The 22,028-nt window shown below is 31.9% G+C and overlaps 1 protein-coding gene across 1 annotated transcript; it reads right to left on the minus strand.

Moving 5' to 3' along the window:
* Window positions 1-5,496: 5,496 nt before the first annotated feature.
* On the minus strand, window positions 5,497-21,526 carry LOC132723794 (leucine-rich repeat-containing protein 74A-like). The gene is made up of 14 exons (XM_060708579.1): window positions 21,417-21,526; window positions 19,211-19,866; window positions 18,433-18,629; window positions 17,220-17,327; window positions 16,485-16,578; window positions 16,086-16,135; window positions 13,618-13,699; window positions 13,083-13,168; window positions 12,577-12,771; window positions 11,386-11,478; window positions 10,572-10,725; window positions 9,603-9,703; window positions 7,789-7,874; window positions 5,497-5,736 (listed from the first exon to the last, which is right to left on the minus strand). The coding sequence occupies exons 2-14, from the start codon at window positions 19,863-19,865 to the stop codon at window positions 5,583-5,585; spliced, it is 2,055 nt and encodes a 684-aa protein (XP_060564562.1). The 5' UTR covers window position 19,866; window positions 21,417-21,526; the 3' UTR covers window positions 5,497-5,582.
* Between the last annotated feature and the right edge of the window lie 502 nt (window positions 21,527-22,028).

A 22,028-nucleotide genomic window follows, 5' to 3' on the forward strand; every position in this document is an offset into this window, starting at 1 on the left:
CGAAAGGTGACAAAGATAAACGTTTCTTAAAAAAATTGGCGTCCGATTTCCCTACTTAATATTACATATAAAATTGCATCCGCGTGTATTGCCAATAGAATTAAATCTGTATTAGACAAATTGATAAGTGAAGACCAAAGTGGATTTATCCCGGGGAGATTTATAGGAGATAATATTCGTTTAATTTATGACTTAATGTTTTATACTAAACAAAATAATATTCCCGGAATGATATTACTAGTCGACTTCGCTGCGGCATTTGATTCCGTGTCTTGGGACTTTATGATTTCGGTTCTGAAATTTTTCAACTTTGGTGACTCTATTGTTTCATGGGTAAAACTATTTTATACAAATATACAATCATCTGTTGTTGTTAATGGCCACCTCTCCGACTGGTTCCCCTTATTTCGAGGCTGTAGACAAGGGGACCCCCTGTCACCGTATATTTTTGTCCTGTGCGCGGAGATTCTTGCTTTACTTATAAAAAAAATAGTAATATCAAAGGTATCAAAATTAAGGGTATAGAGTATTTGAATGTACAATACGCAGAAAGACACCCTTTGATATTTGGGCGGTTTGAAAAAAACCCTCGTTCTACTATAAAATTTTTTTAAAAATTTTTTAGATACTCTGGTTTAAAAATAAAAGTTGAAAACTAGGGCGGGTTTTTGGAAGGTGCAATTTAGGAAAAAAGCGATTTAGAGTTTTTTGTCCCCGGGAAAACGGTTTTTTAAATGGGGGCAAAAGGGCCAATTTAAAATTTTAGGGAAATAACTTTTTTCAACAAAAATTACATTTTATTTAAATGATTTCTTCATTTCCCTTCCCAAAATTTAAATGAAGTTAAAAAACCTTTTTAAAAATATGGTCCAGAAGATTTTCTTTTTTCCTATAGGAAAAATCCCCAGTTTAAAAGGGCGCTTGCTTTTTCCCCAAATTAAAATAACCTTTTTTAACTTTTAACCCCCAACCCTAAATTTTGATGTAATTAAAGACCTACAAAATGTATTTTTCAAATTTATTTGGAATGATGGACCGGATAAGATAAGTAGAATAAAACTCACTCAAGATATATGTAATGGTGGGCTTAGAGCGGTTGACTTAATACATTTCATCAGTGCTTTGAAAATCACTTGGATAAGAAGACTTTTATTTTCAAACACTAAATATGCTTTTCTTGTACAAGAATTGTGTCCAGCTCTTTACCAGTCAACCAAATATGGTAGTGACTATTTGTTACAACATAAAAGTAGAGTAAACAATTTGTTTTTGGAAGGATGTTTTGAATTCATTTTATTTATTTCAATGTAAGATTCGTTCAGGTAATTGGCAGATTTCTTGTCCAATCCGGTATGGTTAAATCCTAATTTCAAAATTGCAAGAAAATCGTTTGAATTTAAACACTACTTAAGAAAAGGTGTTTTGTTTGTCAACGATTTTGTAAATGAAAATGGGTTATTCTATAGTTTTCAAGAATTTCAAAGATTATTTGATGTTAGATCAAAACTTTCTTGAATATGAAGGTATAATACGTTCCTTCAGAAAAACTTTGACGGATTTTCATGTAAATCAAAATGATATCAAAGTAAAAAACCCGATATTGCCAATTGCCATCCAAATACTTAACAAAAGTCGCAAAGGATGTCGAGCAATATACGACGTGCTGGTCAATAATAATCGTCAGACAAAATCAGAAATAAAATGGCAAAATGATTTTTCTAATATTTATCTTAACTGGAAAAGTATCTACTCTCTACCCTTTAAAGTGACTAAGGATCCAAAACTTTTATGGCTTCAATATAGAATAACGCATCGTATTTTAGGTACTAATGTATTACTGAAAAAGATTAATGTTAGGGACAACGACAACTGTACATTTTGTAATATCAATCCAGAAACCATAAAACATTTATTTTGGGAATGTGACATAGTCAACATGTTTATAAGGGAAGTGCAGGGCTGGTTAACAAACAAAATTCCAAATTTATCTTTTTCATTTTTCAGAACAATCTGTCATTTTCGGCTGTTCCCGATCCACAGTTCCAGAGAATAATATATTATTATTATTAAAACATTATATTTACAAATGTAAAATGAAGTCCGTATTGCCATGCTTAGAGGCTTTTAAAAATCAATTACTATTTTTGGTTAAAACAGAAATAATTAATGCAAAAAAATGCTTAGGTTTGAAACAATGCAGGATGTATGGAAAGAATACATAAACTTAATCAATGAAAATGAAAGTACCTAACATTATTAGCTGTAAAAAAATTGTGACACTTATTGTTGTTGTAACTTAACTCTTTAATAATTGAACGTTTGTGCAGAGTAAACTTTGCCTTTTTAAAAAAAATATAATAAGAAAATACATATAGTACTTTGCAAATGTATGAATTTGTGTGTATCATTTCAGAACATTGTTATTACATCAAATTTCATGGTATTGTATTATTGTATTATTTCATGACTTTTATTGTTTGCATTGTACAATAAAGAGAAATAAAAAAAAAAAAGTAGCAAAGAATTACTAGATGTATTTTTCCAGTTCCTTTTGTTTGCTGCCATTATTTAAGTATATGAAATTTTAAGTTTATCTGATATCCCATACAATATCATAATTACCGTCGTCGGATGCCCACGGTTGATTATAATGTAACATAACATAAATGTTACTGGTTCCACCGTAGGTATCCGACGATGCATAATTACTAGCATCATTTGAATGAATTTTGTACCCTAATTGATATCACAAATTCTAAACTCTTTTTACTTGCATAAACAAAATTTTAGCTACTTAAAATGAAAGTTATTGATGACTTAAGAACTTCTTTTACTAATCAGAGAATTAATGAACCATATACATGTACATCGGACAAATTATTTTAAACAAAATGTTAATAACATGTTTTTGACCAAATCACCATTCTCCCAAATGAGCCTGCACCAACCAGAAAATTAAAGTGGTCCGACAAAATCAGGTGGTCTCGGACCAACGGACAACCGCTAATGTCGAGGCCTGCTGAAGTTGGCAGCCTGAAGTTGGCAGCCTAGCAGCCTAAAGAAAGCAAAGGATAGTACAAACATGAAAATGGTCGGAAATACTTTAGTAGCACTTCCTTACATCATTCCACGCCTTTTTATCAATATCGTGATCTTTATTTTTTTTAAGATGTAGAATTTATCTTAACATAATTTTTGCATTCTGACGCTTCGAAATTTGTGAAGTTAGCAGCCTAGCAGCCTAAAGAAAACTAAGAATAGTACAAACGTAAAAATCGTAGGAAATGAATCGGTAGCACATACTTAGACCATTCCACGTCTTATTTCAATATTGCGATCTTTATTATTTTAAATATTGAACTTTATTTTCTTTTCATTTTGACGCTTCGAAATTTGGGAAATCAGCAGCCTGGCAGCCTAGCAGCCTGGCAGCTTAGCAGCCTAAAGAAAACTAAGGATAGTACAAACATAAAAACTGTCGGAAATGAATCGGTAGCACATACTTAAACAATTCCATGTCTTATTTCAATATCGCGATCTTTATTTTTTAAAATATTGAACTTTATTTTTTTTTCATTTTGACTCTTCGAAATTTGTTGAAGTTAGCAGCCTAGCAGCCTAGCAGCCTAAAGAAAACTAAGGATAGTACAAACATGAAAACCGTCGGAAATGAATCGGTAGCACATACTTAGACCATTCCACGTCTTATTTCAATATCGCGATCTTTATTTTTTAAAATATTGAACTTTTTTTTTTTCATTTTGACGCTTCGAAATTTGTGAAGTTAGCAGTCTGGCAGCCTAGCAGCCTGAAGTTGGAAGCCTAGCAGCCCAGCAGCCTAACAGCCTAGAGAAAACTATATAAGCTATATTGGAAAAATATGTACCATCGGAAAAAAATACTTGCCTAGAAAACTATATAAGCTATATTGGGAAAATATGTACCATCGGAAAAAAAATACTTGCCTAGAACAATTACATGATGTATGTTTATAAAACAAATTTTGAAAGATCCAACGAATAATTTGTAAAGGCCATTAGCGATGACCAAATGTTATCTTAAACAAGTTCAAGCTGTAGCCCATCATTTTCTAATAACTATTCCCAAAACAAGATGCATATCACAGCCCATTTATTTAGGATAAAAAATGAATTTTGTGATGCAACGCTCGAGCAAGATTTCAGGTGTTTCTTTTGACAAAAGTCAAAGAACCGGTGAAAGTATTACACAGAAAGATGTCAATACAGTTTTGAAAATGAAGTGTTTGGAAATGGAACTCTCAACAGATTAAGTAAAGATAGCAACCAACGCCTAGGTAAGCTAAGGACTTCTTAAGTAAAAAGGTACGTCTTTTACCAAGTAATTATTACTGTTTAACCTGTTCAGTGCTATTTTAATTCTAATAGAAATATTCTAGTTTGGTATATAAGTTACCTGTTCACGAAGAAAGACTTGGTACAAGGTATAATTATCCTGATTACATTTTCCTTCTAGCAATAATCATATTAAATATTAAGATATTAAAATAAAATTGTACATTTAAACAAGATGTAAATTAACTGCTGATTTGCAAAGAAACAAACTTATTTTGGGATAAAATTTAGAAATGATAATACAAATTACAATATTTTGGATCAATTTTAAAATCAAAATCAATATTTGCAGAGCGGTACAATACGTTTTTAGACGAGGTGAAATGATAAGAGACAGACATGGTGGAGTTTAGATTGTAAACACTAACAGGGAAGATAATTTGACAATAATAATAACTATTGCATCTATATACCGGTATTGCATCTATATAACAAAAATTATCTTCTTTTATGAAATAATAATCTTGCTTAAAATTTGTCGGATTTTCACTGAAGGTATTTATCTTGCCTATACCTGTAAATGCTAATATATTACATTTTTTCAAGAATCATTATAAGTATCTTCCCGCTGAATTTTGAATAGTAAAATTTTGTGATTTATCTTTATTCACTCTAGATTTTCTCTTCGCATTTTGATAGTGCATTTTCATCGTTGATATCTGATAATTGAACTCTTTTCTTGATTTTGATAAACTATTGTTGATCATTTTGAATTTTTATTCTTCTTTACTAATTTTTTACATATAGTAAATATTTCAGAGACTACGAACTTGACGTCAGAGTACCAGGAAAATTCAATAATGAGTTCTGAGGCAGTTTGGTGGAAGACCAAAGGGAAGGCAATCTGTTAGAATGCATTACAACGTTGATGAAAGCCAGATATTTGCTCCGTTATTTTAGGACTAACCATCATGCAAAGACATGCTTTAACGACTTTCATAATTTAACGAGAATTTAATTCAGACAAAAGTGAACACTATTTAAAACAAGGGAGCTAAAAAGTGTTTATTGGATAGTAAATGAATACTCGTAATTGTTCGAATGAACACTCACAAATAAATTGTATTTTACATTAGGATTCCTTCCGATATTTTAGTTACATCTCCTGAATATTTCTTTTGTAAAATACTTTTCGTCTTGTTTTCTCACTTTTTATAAGTGTAATTAGTTACATTGTACATTGATTCATTATTGAATAAATCACAGTCACTAGTCAAAAATTGAGCGTTTCTTCTTGGCGTTGGCTCTTTTCTCTAATTCTATTCTTTCTTGCTTTATTGAACGTCTAAGATGAGTCCTCAATGGCTGCTCTCGTAGAGGGTCTTTCCCACAAATAACTATATCATACACCGAGCAAAGTTCACTGTAAAACATATAACAAAGTACTTGTTTTATAGGAATTATTTGGTGTAGATGTTTCGTCTTGATAAACGAAATCGTAATCTTTTGAGACTGTTTTCATTACTTGAAGGAAATTAGTATGTAGATACTGAATTAATATGGATCAGTTTTGTGGACAATAATTATCTTAGAAAAATGAGGCGAAACACAAAGCTCAAGACAAATTTGTATTTAAAAAGTATTTATCATCAGATCAATAACGTGTATGATAAAAAAAATCTGCTTGAGCTGTTGTACATGAAATAACGTATACGTTATCTTACAACGTTTAACCCATTACTTCATGAGCATTTTGTGAAAAATGGCTGTTTTCATTGAAAAGTCTCCTGTTACAAGTTCAAATTGCTATAATACTATAAAAGCTGCTTCAACGCTAATCAAACTTGGCACAAATGTTGACTGGACCATTGCCCTTGCAACAACATGCTCAGGCTTAAATTTTCTGTTACCATGGCAACGAGGGGACATCTCAAAATTGCCAAAAATCACTATTTTGCGTTGATTTTTTCCATCAAAATTGATTTCAAAGTGCTGCAACTTCTCAATGGATTGAGATAGAGTCAAATGCTTTTCAGCGTTGGTTACACGTTACCTTATGATCAATCTGGGGTCATTTATAGCCTCTCACAAGTCCAAAATTTTCTTGGCGATGAGGGGGACTCCGCCCCCTTCAAACCCCCCAAACAGAAGGGGGCACATCCCCCTTCTGGCAACCCCCTGATGTATCTTTTGGTTGGGGGCCGCGCCGAAAAAGAGGTCACTTTTTTTAACAACATTTCTCAAACAAAAACAAGTGTTGGGGGCCTAAATAAGGCATTTTTTCACCATTTTGAGACAACATAAAGGGGGGGGGGAGGCGTAAAAAGGCGTTAAAAGGCGTGTATATAACGTAATAGGTTAATCAATTATAATTATTATTATTATTTTTTATTTATATTTTTTTTTTGGGGGGGGGGGAGTCGTTGATCAATTACAACAAATATACAAAAGTAAAACATGATTAGTAAATGTTCATATAATGATATATATATCATTATCTTTCCAAACGTGTACTACATCTATTTGGACGGATTATGTATATGAAAAGTATACAAACACGTCCGAGAAGTGAAATACTGTAAATTATAAACAGTCAAGCAGAAAAAAATGGAGTTTGGAAAACTAAAGTAAAAGAAGAAAGAGATTTGAAAACAAGATAAAACTTATTTAATGCTGTGTTCTCACCGCCGATCAGATCAACTCGATCAAGCACGATCAAGCGATCGTGTACCGGTCTAGCTCGGTCTGCATGCGTGATCAGGGTGGTCGGAGCGGTCTGCCTTGGTCGGCATGGTTCGGGCTTCCTACCCGAATTTTTTGACATGTCAAAAAAAATTCGAGTAGCGATCGAGAAGATAAGCGAAAGAGAAGCGATCGTATAGTGATCGAGTAGAAGATCTAGTTGATCGAGAGTAAATCGTGTAACGATCTAGTTTGATCGGGTATACATCTCTTACCCGATCTGTACACGATCATCTCGATTTCTACTCGAGCCTTATCCGATCTGGTCGGGTGCAAATCTGGCAACGATCGAGCAGAGGTCCAGTTAGTCTAGTTGAGATCGTGTATGACCCGGGTATAGGTCTGGGTGATCGAGAAGAAGTCGGGATGTTGGTCGGGTTGTCGTCGAGAAGAAGTCGTAACACATCGTGTAAAGGGTGGACTTGAGGTCGTGTAGGAGTCGCGAATGTGCATTTAATCCAGCTTGGTCGGGCTTCATCAGGGAATTAATGTAATCGGGACGATCGAGTTGATCTGATCGGCGATGAGAACATAGCATAAGCACATATGCAGAAAAAAAACTGCATGTACAAATAGATTTGTTTAGTAAGTACAAAATTATCAGTTAAATCGGAGCAATTATCATTGTGATATAAACATCAGGAATATCTCCCATTATATATTAATGGGCGATCAGAAAGAGAAGATTCATACTAGAACAAGATTTAAAAGGTGTATATAAATATGTCCTTACCTTAGCTGAAATTTTCTCCTCCTACCATACCGTAGTTGACTACGGAGCCGTTGTAGTTTTTCTTGATTTTTGATCTTTCCGCAAAACTACAAACAGAAATTATTAGATGGTATAATACGCACATGGTATAATACGTTCATGGTATAATACCCATATCGTATGATACACACATCGTATTATAATATGCACATCGTATAATACATCGTATAATATGTACATCGTATAATAAGCATATCATATAATACACACATCGTATAGGATGTATCCTTTCGATTTTTGTATTTTCTGATCGCAAGGTCAGTAAATACAAAGCTAACATCCACGGTCTAACACAAAATTTCCTTACAGACCTTACAACGTAAAGTAGTTCTCACTCAAAACTGCTTAAAAACTAGCAATTTAAAAGAAAGAATAATTTTTAATGTAGGCATTTAACTAATTACAGTGCATTAAAAGTTTAGATTAGTCAATAGAAATATGAGGTTACAATCACAAATTTCGCGGATGAATATCTTTTTTACCCAATGAAAAATGTTCGGCTATTTCCGTAAAGCTTCGGATTATCATGAATGCACTCGGATGAATATCATTTTAATCAATGAAAATGCTATTTTTAGCTATGTCGATCCAGAGAGTAGTACACAAATAAATCTGACTGTCGAGTAGTGGAATATATACATGTCGGACTGTTTTGGCGAGAAGATTTTCGCTAAATTATTTTCATCAGTGTAAACCAACAGGTTTTATCGTGAACAAAATACCTCGAAATTAATAAGGATTACAAACACGAAATGGAAATTCTCAATTTAGAATTACATAATGTATTCGTTTTTATTCAAGGTACATACGTATTACTTCACCGTGGTGCAGAGGTAGCGCGCTCGTTTAGGGTGTGAGAGGCCTATGGTTCAAATCCTAGTCGAGGCAATTTTATTTTTTTTGAAGTGTCTTTTTTAAGGAAGTAGCCACGATATGCAAGGATAAAGTGTGGCTGTCATAAAAAATGAAAAATGATTTTTTGATGCAACTCTAGTCATGCAAAATTCCATATGTATCAATCTCAAACTGTTATAGAAAAAAATCTAAACGCTGTCGCTGCGTAAGATGAATTATAGTATATAAAAATAAACTTATACAGGAAAATACATACAGATAGTCAGTATGATTTAGATTGCAAAGATCAGAAAATACCATAGAGCTGCAGCCCTTTGATTATAAATAATTTTTGTAGCTGGTTCCCGCTCTGATGAGTGGCAGCACGGTATAGAATAAATGAATACGAAAACAATATTTTCGCGCCAAATCAGACCCGCTGGCAGCCATTTTACAACGAAGGAATCGTAGACATAAAAAACACATATTTATATTGGTAAGTTACAGGCGCGGAGCAATAAAACATAAGTACCTGGCTGACCAGATTAGCTGTACAATATTCTTACGTTAAACATTCAGGAAATTACCTTGTATTGACGTATATAAACGTATGTGCATCTGAACCCACGTGTATTTCGACATATCAGGTCTACTTATATTTTAAGTTGTACTATAAACATAATAAGATTTCGTGTATTAGTAAGGTAATTGACAGTTTACTAACATAATGCCCGTATTAATGTTAATATCTTTCAAATTATTATATATTCATTGCGTTATGTCATTGAATTGTGTACATGGCACTTTTAAAAGACAATAACCTGATCGTGAGGACGGAGAAACACAATGTTAACAAGGATTTCGAGTACATTAGTTATTGCATGTAAGAATAATAAACTTATCAAAACATTTTAAACAGAGGACAAAAGAGAACTGTTTACCTCTAATGCACACATGGCTTCTTTCACAGTGATCATACATTGGTCATCATCCTCATCTTCGTCATAATCGGGGAACAAATCATATACTTCTATCTCCTCCTCTGTAAAAAACAAAACAAATTTATAATAAAACAACAGACACAGCTTTAATTTTAATGGGTAATATTTCATACAATGTTATTTAGTTTCCAACATGTTGCTAGGTATGCAGACTGTATTATCTGTATTATTCACTTACATTGACAGATGATATGGATCAGTATATGAAACAAGAATTTATTTACGGCCATATAACATGTTTTAAGTCTTTACTGCACACTTGATTGCTATCTATGTTTTCAGTGAAACATAAAAATGACATTTTAGCAGTCGTTTAAATAAATAGTATAAACGTAAAGTGTTCGATTGGCGTAGTTCACTCGTGTAGTATTCTATCAGCATTATAAAAAAATATAATTTGCCTGAAAGAGCACAATCAATAGATAAAAATAAAATGATAGATTTAACAGGGGGTGGAACCCCATATGGATCTCAAAATTGAGCGTCAGAAAATGTATATGTGAATTTTCGCTGATCCAGATGTGCACTATAACATCATATGTAAAAGAGAAAATAGGTCATTCACAGTGTAAGTTGTCAACTTTTAAAACATTTATGTAAAATTCAAAGTTTTTTCAACACCCATGGCTTTACATAAACCCATTTTTGTTTTGGATTTTATGCAGTCTTTGAACAGCGAAATATTCTTTCTGTCGTGGCTTCTGATGTTTCTTAAGCATGCAATGTGTATATGAAGAAAATGGGCTAAAAATACAAGCTTTTAACGAAATCTTACCACCGAACGCTTAACATTCAAACGAAGCCTTATTGAAAATGTATTGATATTTATTTTTTACCGATGCTCAATTTTTGACACTCCCGTTTTTGATATACATGTACTAAATTACACATATGTATATGTGAACGCACCTTCCATGAACTCACACATTCGTTTCAAGTTTTTCGTAAGAACATCTGTGGTAACGTCACGTTTTGAAGGCGGTTGACTGTAGAATACGTTGATGTTATGTACTGCGTGTAATGCTTTGGCGAGACCCTTGAAATCTTCACCTACATCAATTCCCTTTAGAAAAAATTACATTGATGCATTTGTATTAATTAGTATATGTTTTATTTATTTTACCAAAAAGTGCATTTTCAACTGACTCAATATATTATGACATACAATATCTTAATATGTCCTGTATGTATTTTCACCTGCAGACAGGGAGGCTGTGGTTGGGCAATTTAGTTTTCAGAAAAATACATGAAGTTTGTATCTGCTAACATAAAGTAACACCAAAGAAATTTTGACGGAATAAAATGATAAAAAAATTCAATATACCACGCTTATTTTGTTATAAGTACATGTTATTGAAAAATAAACGATGAATAGTCTTATATGATTTGTATAATATAAATATATTTAATTAAACTGGAACTAAACTTTAATATTTTATCTGCTTGTTTAGCAAGGTAATAAATAAATGTACTGATTAACCCTTCTATTTAATTGACAGGTCTGTATATTCCTATATTAAAACAACACTTTGTATGAACGGGTGTTATATTTGCAATTTCTGCAAAGATCTTGTAAACAATGTTACCCATCGACTTTACACATGGTTCATCCCATTCCAATCACAAGCTGTGTATGTTGATTAAAATTGTTAATTCTATATTTAACAATTCATATGATAATAATTGTATCAACACACCCTAACAATCTACTTATTTTTTTTACCTCAAAATTAATTTCTGTAAACGAGTTTGGATTGGCCATTACAGTGGTCAGAAGATCTGTGGCGGGTTTCGAGGTTAGGATATTGTTTGCCATCTGAAAAAGATAATTAATACATTCCCTTAACATATTTCATTTTGTAAATTTCTCTATAGCATCTTGGAACGTTTTTATATTGCTATTTATGCTACAATGTTCGCAATTTATTTTGCAAAATGTTTATGTCTACGTTATGTCTATTTTTCTCCAGCATAATCGTAATTATATTTCTCCAGCATAACCATAATATACTATTTCACTGCTAGTTCTTTGTCTTGTTTTAGAAATCATTCATTATTTCTTGTTGACCCAATGAAGATATAAGTCAACTGACAGTAATTAGGATAGTCTTTTAAGTTTGAAATTTATATTCAAATATATGCAAACAATCTGATATTTCACTATACCATTGCGGTCATTATGCATTTATCTTATCATGCTCTAATTGTAATAGCTGCACTTGGTTGATAGTCATAAAAAAAAATAGAAAGCGTGCGTATTTACTATGTAAATTATAATGTTATTAAATATTTATGACCTATTTATAAAACACAAGGTTAAATTTAATTTATATTTCCAATTCACAGTAAATATATAAAAGCGGTCTTTTATTCTAAGCTGTGCAATTGAGACAATAAAGTACATTGTAAGTATAAAACTAACACATTCTTAGTAACCAACATTGTACTTTATATTGGTCAATCCCGTCAAGATTCAAAATTATCTGCAAGCTCACCGAAAAGTTCATACACATATAATCTCAGAAATTATTAATGATTAACCTTAGGCGACAAGTATGCTTCACTCTTAAGTAAAATATGAAATTAATAGTGCAAGAAACTCTGCGTATGAACCAAGTAGAGATCTATACACATGTTCACAGAAACTTTTATGGTAGACTTTAGTTATCATGCACATGTTGTATTTACAGGTACATAACTAAATATTTATCACATTTGTAGCATGACCTAGTGCCTTACGTTCGCGAAGTAACTCGTTCTTCATGAAACAAATGCTAAGTACTAATGCATTGATAATTCTGTAAAATATGGACGCTTTGTGTGTCTGCTTTTATTTAGTTGAGATTAAAGTTGTCACACAAATAGTAAGGTTAAGTTCGCAAAGTTCACATAACAAACAATCTAGAAGTCTTACATTTATAACTGAAAGGTTGGGCAGTTCATCTAACGATCGTGTAAGGTAAGTTAGGACAGAATCCGTTATTCTATTACTTGAAAGATCAATTTCTTTGATGACACTATTCTCCGTCAAGGCTGTCACGAGCGCTTTTCCACCTTCCTCCCCGAAACCGTTCATAGATGCCAGAAAAATCTCAAGTTCTGTGTTTTTCTTGAAAAAAAAAGAAAGAATGAAATTTGACGAAAGTCATGCACTCAGGTACAAAGATCGATGTCGAAATTTTATTTGGATTATTGTCTATGGCTTTCTTGAAGTCTTCGTCTATAAATTTATTTACACATTTGTGTGTAAACATGACAAGAGAAAATCAATATACACGTACATATATAACTGCATATTTCATGTATCAAATTGGAAAATTCAAAATTAATTTCTTATTATAATGATATGTTCGTTGTCAGTTTGACTTATCTAACATTATTTCTAAAATTATATCAGAATTATTGTTGTACAAACATTACCTTTAAAGCAGAGCATAAGTTTAGAGCACCATTCAGTCTTATGTTATTCCATCCAACTTCTAGTAATTTCAGGGAGACATTATTTACTAAAACATAAAATAAAACTATTGGTAAAAAAGAGCAAAGATAAAACTACTCGTACATGAACAATCATGGAAAAAAGAGCAAGGGAAAATACATATTCAATCATGTTTTCCAATCAGTAATGAGAGAAACATGTTTGGTAAACAGATAGCTTCTATTTCACACAAACAAAGCTATTTATGAATCTATGTAATGTCCAAAAACACATAGCTTAGAAATTAAATTAATTGCACACAAGCGTATTTTCAATTCAGTTTCAGTTTTATAAAGCCAAGCATAATTATGCAACTGTTATAAAAAATTTGAACTGAAAAGAAAAATTCTTTTCAACCATGTATCTATGTACTTCACTCATTTACTTTATAATGGACACTTTTGAGCCTTAGAGGAGAAAAAAAGAAACGAAATGGAATAGAAACATTACACGGAAAGTAATTCAAGACAAAATTACCCAAAGCTTTGCTGATTAGCGTGGCACCATCATCACCGATATCGTTAGCCGCTAGTATAAGCTCCTTCAATGTCACATTGTCCTGAAAATAATAATATACACGTCATTAGATACGAGGAATGATCCAAAATTACTCGGAATTTGTTTATTAGTCTGAAATTTTGCATGTAATATTCATAAAATGTATGCCTATGTAAATGTCAATGTTTCATCTACATCTATTTAATAATAAAATATCATCAATTTAATTTTTTCCAGTACCGTTTCAGTCCGCCTTGAATAATCGTAGTAACCCCACAGACTACTACAGTTAATTTAGTTCATTTTCTTATTTTTGGAGGGGGGGGGGGGGTGGTGTATAACATTTTATTTTTATCAAATTGAATAAATGATATTAAAAAGTCCATGCCTTCAACTATAAGATGCGTATGTATTTTATTTCATTTTTTTCGATTTTTTTTTTTCGACATTTAAACAGTAGTTCAAGGGTCACTTGTTCAGTTGCGAGTGCACTTCGGAGAGTGCTATCTAACAAAAGGACTATTCGTAGTATGAAATAACAATTATTCATCCAATGGGTGCATAGCAAACAACCTTGTATTGCGCACTGAAAACCTTATAGTGTGTTTTTGACGTACGTTTAGACTGCGCTGTATGAGTATATTACTTTGTTTGCTAAGATATGCATGTGTTGAACATAATGTGTTTAAATGTTATAATTTTTGTGTTCATATAACGCTTTAATATAGTGTTTGTTAACGCTTTAATATAGTGTTTGTAATATGAACTTTTGAAAAGCAATGAATCTATGGCTTAAATAATTCCGGATAATTCCGGATCGTCCGTCATACGTACATCTACGTAATTCTCCACAATATTGACACAATAAATGACGCCTGACAAGTGCGAATTTTCTTGGAAAAAGAGGTAGATTATACGTCACTGTCACAAAAAGATCACATCACTGTTAATTAACACAACTTTGACGTTAAGCTGACCAGTTCTTTAACACGATTTAAATACAATGACGACAGATGGTGTGAATTTTGTCATAGCGTAAATTGATATCAGGGAGGGGAAAAAAAGAATAGCTGATTAAGTTGTTTAAGTTGTATGATTGAAACATAACAAAAACGCTGTGCAGCCAAATATTCTATTAAATGAAGCGCTTGCGTGTTGTAACGTTGTCTTTCTTAGCATGGGGTTTAAATGTTATCAGGTATGCTGATGTCTGAATCTAATGTATTCTAAATGAGGTTTCCATCTTATAAGGTATGCTCATTTTGTACAAATGAGATAGATTTCTGACTGACTTACTAGTAATGAACAATCATACGTGAAATGATGCTAAAGATCGGCAGCTGAGTTTGCAAGTAGGACTACAGACAAAACAGAAGGAAATGAATCATTTAGATTTTGTGTACATTGTCATATTATTGCAGGCCTCTTGTTTAAATGGGCAGTAATAGGCCGAATACCTTCGTGTTAAATTACATATCACCTTATAAACTTTTCAGTATTATTATTTATGATATAAACTGTAAGAAAAGATATATGTATTTCCAAATTGAAATTCTCAAAGAAAAAAAAGAGAGAAATATATTTCAAACCATATTTAGTAGAAAAACAATTTCCTTTACCTTAGCTAAAGGAATAGTTGGAACTTTCCTAGAATAAATTTAGTTGCATGCCTTAAGATAACCTAATATATTTCTTGAGAAAACAAGAATAAGATTTTAAGACAAGTAAAAATATTCAAGATTCAAGTAATAACTTACATGTTATGGGCGATTAATGACTGATTTTTTTTCAGAATTTATTATCATATTTCTACTGCATGACTAACGCAGTAAGGGCTATTTGTGTAAATTTTGACTTCTTTATTTTGGAAATTGGATTGTTATTGTTGTTTTCAATATGTAAATTATTTTCTTTGTTCACTTCATAATATTTTAATTTTAAATACATTTTCAAAATTTTTATGAAATTAAGCATGAATCTGGAGGTATACTGCTTTAACTTTGACTTCGTTGAGTATAGTTCTACACGGTATGTTCTTTCAGATGCACATTTATATAATTACGAAGGCTTATTTTCTGAGCATTTTAACGATAATAAGGTGAAGTAGTAAACCAGCAAGATCTATTACCTTTCTAATACGCTATGGTGATGAAAAAGAAGCTATACGTAAAATGTTGATGCTAAAATGATATCTTAATAAGAATTTCAAATTTTGAAAAAAAATCAATACATTGATTTATAAATATCCCAACCTTGTTCATTATACAAATTATAGACGACTGAGGAAATGCCAATATCCGGTAGTACGGGACAGAAGATTTAACATGCGATGTCTATTGTATGTGGGAGAGAAAAAGGATTCACTCTTCCGGCTAGGAAAAAATCAACAATAGTGTGAGAATCTGTAATAAAGCAACATATATGAGTAGTTGAAACATTTACTATACCTCGATGATTCCAGCGATGTATTTTGCACCTTTATCGCCTATGTTATTTTCTGAAAGTAAACAAAAGTAAAACCTGCAGATAGATATGTTATCGGCCAGATCACATGGGACTTTAAAAAATAAAAAAAATTGTCTTGCATACTTTTTTATGATATATAGATATAATAAATATATAATAATTTATATGTTTCGTCTTTCTCCTCATATTCAGTCTGTTAATCATTCAGACTGTCAATTTTCACAAAATATGCATTGATTATACATATTTATGAAATGTTGTATTATTTGTCTTTACGAACTCAAAATTTGTTATATTAATTGTATGTGAAATCAGAAAATAAAGTTACAAGTTTTTAAAAAAAGTTTCACAAAAGATTTGTAAATATGATATCAAAGTACCTGAAATATCTAGTTTCAGAAGAAAACAGTTTCCTGATAATGACGAGCGAAGGTATTTTGCACCTTGTGGTCCAATATTGTTACATCCCAGGTACTGTAAAATATGATTATAGTATGTTTCAACATAGTAAGAATGTCTGTATAAAGTAATTTATAAAAGCAAGTCAAAAAGGTGATGTTTATATCTTAAAGGCTTTGCCCATTTTTCAATTTAAACAAAGGTATTCTTCATTTTTAGGGAAATTTCAAAATATGTACTGACTGACCATGTTCAGACGGTACGGATGGCATCAGCAGTTCAGAATTTTAATTGAGTTCTTTACATATAATTTATTCTTTAAAATATAATAAAGTATACAGTGTCAGACAAGACTTCTCATTTTATATATTAACAATTTATGTTTTCCATTACAGGGTAAATAAACTGAATGGTCATAGTAACCCTTTCACCAAATGACAATGGTTCAAATCCAGCCCGGATGTATAATTCTTTTGTATGAGTTTTGTTCGTTTCTCGTTCATGCTATTGATTAATTATAGACTATGACGTAACACTGTAGTCTGAGTCTGATCATTCATCTTTTTCTTTCCTTTTATTCATGAACATGATTTTGTACAAGTAATGGTAATTGTGTGGTAATATAGATAAAAAAATACGTTATTCCGTATTATTGTCTGATTTTTTCCCTTTCAATATTCAAGTTTCATTCTTACAAAATAAATAATCATAAATACCATTTCTGTAAGATGTTTATTTTCATGGAGAACCTCTTTAAAATACTTCATCCCGTGAGGCCCTATATAGTTATCTTCAAGATCAAGCGTGTTAAATGTCAGGTGATTCTAAAAGAAAACAAGTCTCAAACTGTAGCAACACAATTAGACAATTATCTATAAGTCACGTTTTCAGTTCACGGAAATCACACACTTGATTTTTCTCACTTTAATTTCGCATCGTAAGCAGGCATTTATAGTCAAGCTAGCAAAAATGTAGTTACTAATGGAACCCCAGTTTTTATTTGTTTGGGTCGTCAGACCAAACAAATAATGGTAGCGAAATTTCAGACTCTAATGCTGTTAATTGCAAATGCCGAAAGTAGTCCGCTTTTTTGAAGCGGTTACTTCCCTTTATATGTAACACTAAGGTCGAAAAAGTCAGGGGAGATCACTGCGTAAATATAGTCACAGCATTAATTTTCAAGCAAAATAATTTCCGAATGGTCAAAGATTTCTAATATTGTTTTATTCTTTATAGATCTACATGCTTATAGTAAGCGCAATGATTATTTACACAAGTGTTAAACAACAGATAGCGTCGTTACAAAACCTAATTTAGAATAATATGGTTTTCTTCAGACCGTAAATACATAAATTCACCGTGGCCGAGGGGCTTGCACGTCCGCTTAGGAAGCGAGAGGTCTGGAGTTCAAATCCCACTTAAAGCAACTCATGTTTTTTTCAAACTGTTTAATTCAAATAAACATTGGATTGAATATCAGTGTTACAATTAGTCTTATAGCATCTACTACAATTAAAACACTGGAAAGCATTGGTGGCACTATACAAAAACAAATTGTTTTATAATCTCACAACCTTCAACTTTCTGACATTCTGAGACCCAAACAAATTCAGCACCTTCTTTGCTTTGATTCACTAAAGGTAGGCATACACACGTAAACAATTTAACATACTTGATATTGACAAATAAATAGCACTCATTTATATTTTATTTCATGACGTTTTTATGTGATACCATCAACATGAGTAAAAATCACTTTCAGAGCAAATATTTTAAAGATAATATAGTGATCCATTTTTCCCTCCATTAATTTGTCTAAGTTTTGATTAACAGATTAAGAAAATTCTCCGCACTAGTTTAACTTTCTAAAAATAGCGCTGGTATATAAGAGATAACATGACTTTAAAATAATATAAGGAGGAATACTACCTTGATAAAGTTAGAAATTGTTATTGAATCTCCTTTACTGAGGTATCTATGTTTCATGTACATGTCATCATCAAGACAATGCCGGAGGAAATATGTATTCACATTACTTCGAAATTTACGACAATCATGCTTGTATTCCGGAAATTGACCGTCATTCAAAACCTCTCGTGATTTCTCGTCCGCTATGAGATCGAAACCTGTAATTTGAAAAAAAAGTCTTTGTATTATATGTACTTAAGTTTGATGTCCCTGGAAATCATATACATATCTTAAACTTCCAGTTAACCGCATTTTTTAGACCAGTTGATTGGTCATTTTATAAATGCATTGAATATTATCGTCATTCTGAAAATAGTCTGTTCAATGCAGGGGTGCTTAGCAGAGGTTCCAAAGGGTTGTTTTTTGTTTTGTTTGTTTGTTTCATTTTACGCCTTTTCCCAACAGTATTTCAGTCATATAGGCGGATAGTTTCTAACCATCGTTCCTGGAGAGTTACACCAGTACTAGACTACCTTCCTCCGTGCTAAACTACCAAAGCATCTCCCGGGGATCGAACTCACGCCATCCAAAGGGTTGTAACCCCTCGGTTCTTGCATGATTTAATGAGGGCCAGCTTTGCTCTCACATACCTCCCGGTACCCCCATCCCCATATGGAGCGGGTAAAACTTTCATCGCAAATTCATTTTGCAGTGTTAATTTCCATTACATTATTAAAGTAAGAAATGCGTGTTATTTCACAACGACAAGTATAGATAAATATATGAAATCATAACATACCAAGTTGTTTATCTAAATCTGTATCATAACCATCATCATCACTGTCGGATTTCTCCTCCCACCATTGTTTCACTTCATTGAAATATTTCTGCATCTGTTGTTTAAATTTCCCGCCACTCAGACATTTTTCCTTTGATTCATTGTAACATTCGCTGCTAATACGCGGTGGTTCCCATCTATTAATTCCTTTAGCAGAACCCTTTATTGACATTCGTCTATACGTAGCACTGTTTGCCTTTTTTAAAGGACTTATCTTAGAGTAACAGAGATCAGTAAGAGATTTAGCATCCGCCAAACTGGTCCTTCTCTTTTGTACTACAGGAACTGTATGATCACGTACGGTTAAATAATAACCCTCGTCAGATGTTCGTTTTGAACTTTCTGAACTGTTATCGTCATTACGTTTACTGGATATAGAGTATTGTTTTGAGCGACGATTACCACTTTTGCGGTGACTGCTTCCAAGTCTAAACGAACCGTCACTGGACGCCGAATTCCGGAAACGTTTTTTCTCTATTGTACTACTTGTAATAGACCCTGTGTCAACGGCTCCAATTTTTGAATGTCCTCGGAAAGAAGACATGTAGTCGCTCCCCGGGGCGTCATACCCGGTGTCAATTCTTGGTAACTGAGGTACTGCACCGTAGCTAGCCATACTGAAAACGAAGTAAATATTATTTTGTGTGTGTGTGTGGACAAACGTATATGACATTACATTAACATCTTCACTCTATGAACAGAAAACATTACTTTGAAGTTATTACCGTCGTTTTTTAGTTAAACACACAAACTTGGCATAGAAAGTTCGATTTTTTTGTTGTAGCGTCTATAGATATAATTCATGTATGTCACGGAAATGAAATTACGTTGTATTATCCTTATCAAATTTTCTTATTTTTGGTTCACCTTTTAACAATTTCTTTCGTGTTATTTACTCAAATTATATCGCAAACAATATAGAGGATATTCAAGTTTCTTCTATAAATACAGGATTTATTTTCACCGAGTGATATGAAAATTCATATTTTACGAGTGGGAGTAGCCACGAGTGATATATGATAAGATGAAAATAAATCCTGTATTAATAGAAAAAAAAACACTTGAAATTACTGTTAATTATATATTTTTTCTCTTTTTAAACCTTATGAATTGAGAGAATTCCCTTAAAATTGTGTGTATTGGCTGAATTTAGAAAAAAGTAGTCCGGCAAAACACCAGTGAGACGGAAAATATGTTTCACTGCAGTGAAAAATATTTTTTTAGAGTGAAAATACGGAAAATAAAACAACGCATTTTATTTCATCAATATTTCTCAATATTTCATTTATAAGTATATAATAAATACTCATATTACATCGTAAAATCAGCTTACAGATAAGTTACAAGATTTACTATTTGTTTGTTGATTTTTACCATATATGATCCTTTAGAATTCATTACAGTCTAGAATTTTGAACACCTGTCTCAAAGACACTTCATTTATTTTTATAAAACAACCTAAAGTTGTTAAATGTGCCTTTATTACAGCAGTAAATTTAATGGAAGTATTTACTTTTGCTCTACAAACATGTTTATAGGTTCTTGAGAGCATAGCTATAAATCTTATCTTTTTTCAATTAACTGCCTACATTTATACAGCATTTTCAAGGAATGTTAAAAAAAATCCGTATGTTTAAAATAACCTTTATCACAAACCCGTGCCACTTTTGCGACTCTGTAAAAATGGTATGGCACGGCCGTGCTTATATTTTGACGTGACGTCACTAGCGTTATACAAACATAGCGTAAAAACGCTATAATGTTGGCGTTACGCGCGTCAATGAAAAGAAAATGATTGTTTTAATTGAAAAATGATTCTCATTTAGGTACTGTATGTAAAAATAGAATATTATATTCGTGAATTTATTTTTAGTTGAATAAAAAGAATATGCGTATAATTTTATTTAACTCTTTCAATAAATTCAATATTTAACATACACTCATTCAACATTCAATATTTTTATTATGCACAATAATTATATTCCCAGGAAATAGAGAAAATATAATTCATTGTATTGTTTAATTAATCAGAAAGAAAAACGAAATTATCATAACAAATGTACAGTTTCATACGTACGAACAAAGTATTCAAATAGACTAAAAAAAAACTTATAAAATTATTTTGTTTTTTGTTTTTATGAGATCAAGCTTGTTAATAATCACTAACCTTAACTGTTATAGATAGTTTCCGTTATTTTCCATCGCAAGTATCGTCTCTAACTTTAAACATTCAATATACATATATTCTACAAATATTTAGAATTGCATATTAAATCAGATCGATTGGTTTACTACAAATATAACACATGTTTATGAGAAAAGGGTACCGATTAAGTAAATCTTTCAGAGATTAAAGCGTGTATGAAACGTGCTGTATAAAACGCTGTATAAGTTATAATATTTAGATTTTTATACGTGCATATCCCAGAGTTATATGGCCATGTATAAACGATTGTGAGCTTATATTATGCGCGACTGTTTATATACGACCATATAACCTGTAAAAGTCTATATATATAACGAAACGATGATTTAAAAGATGATTTAAAAATTCGCAGCGCTGGTGTAAATGTAAATAGACATAATAAATGTATAAAAGTTGCGATTTTTTAATAAAATCGAAGTTACACGCTACAGTATTATAACTACATGTATACTGTTTTATGAAACTGACTTTATAATAATTTATTAAGACAATATGACGAGCAATTGTTTTATTATAGTGAAAAGCAGCAACAAATCATAATGATCCATGTTTCAGACGGCTCTATTTATATTA

The sequence above is a fragment of the Ruditapes philippinarum genome, unplaced genomic scaffold, assembly GCF_026571515.1.
Source record: "Ruditapes philippinarum isolate M1 unplaced genomic scaffold, ASM2657151v2 ctg2595_1_1_1_1, whole genome shotgun sequence".
In the NCBI taxonomy this organism is placed as follows: domain Eukaryota; kingdom Metazoa; phylum Mollusca; class Bivalvia; order Venerida; family Veneridae; genus Ruditapes; species Ruditapes philippinarum.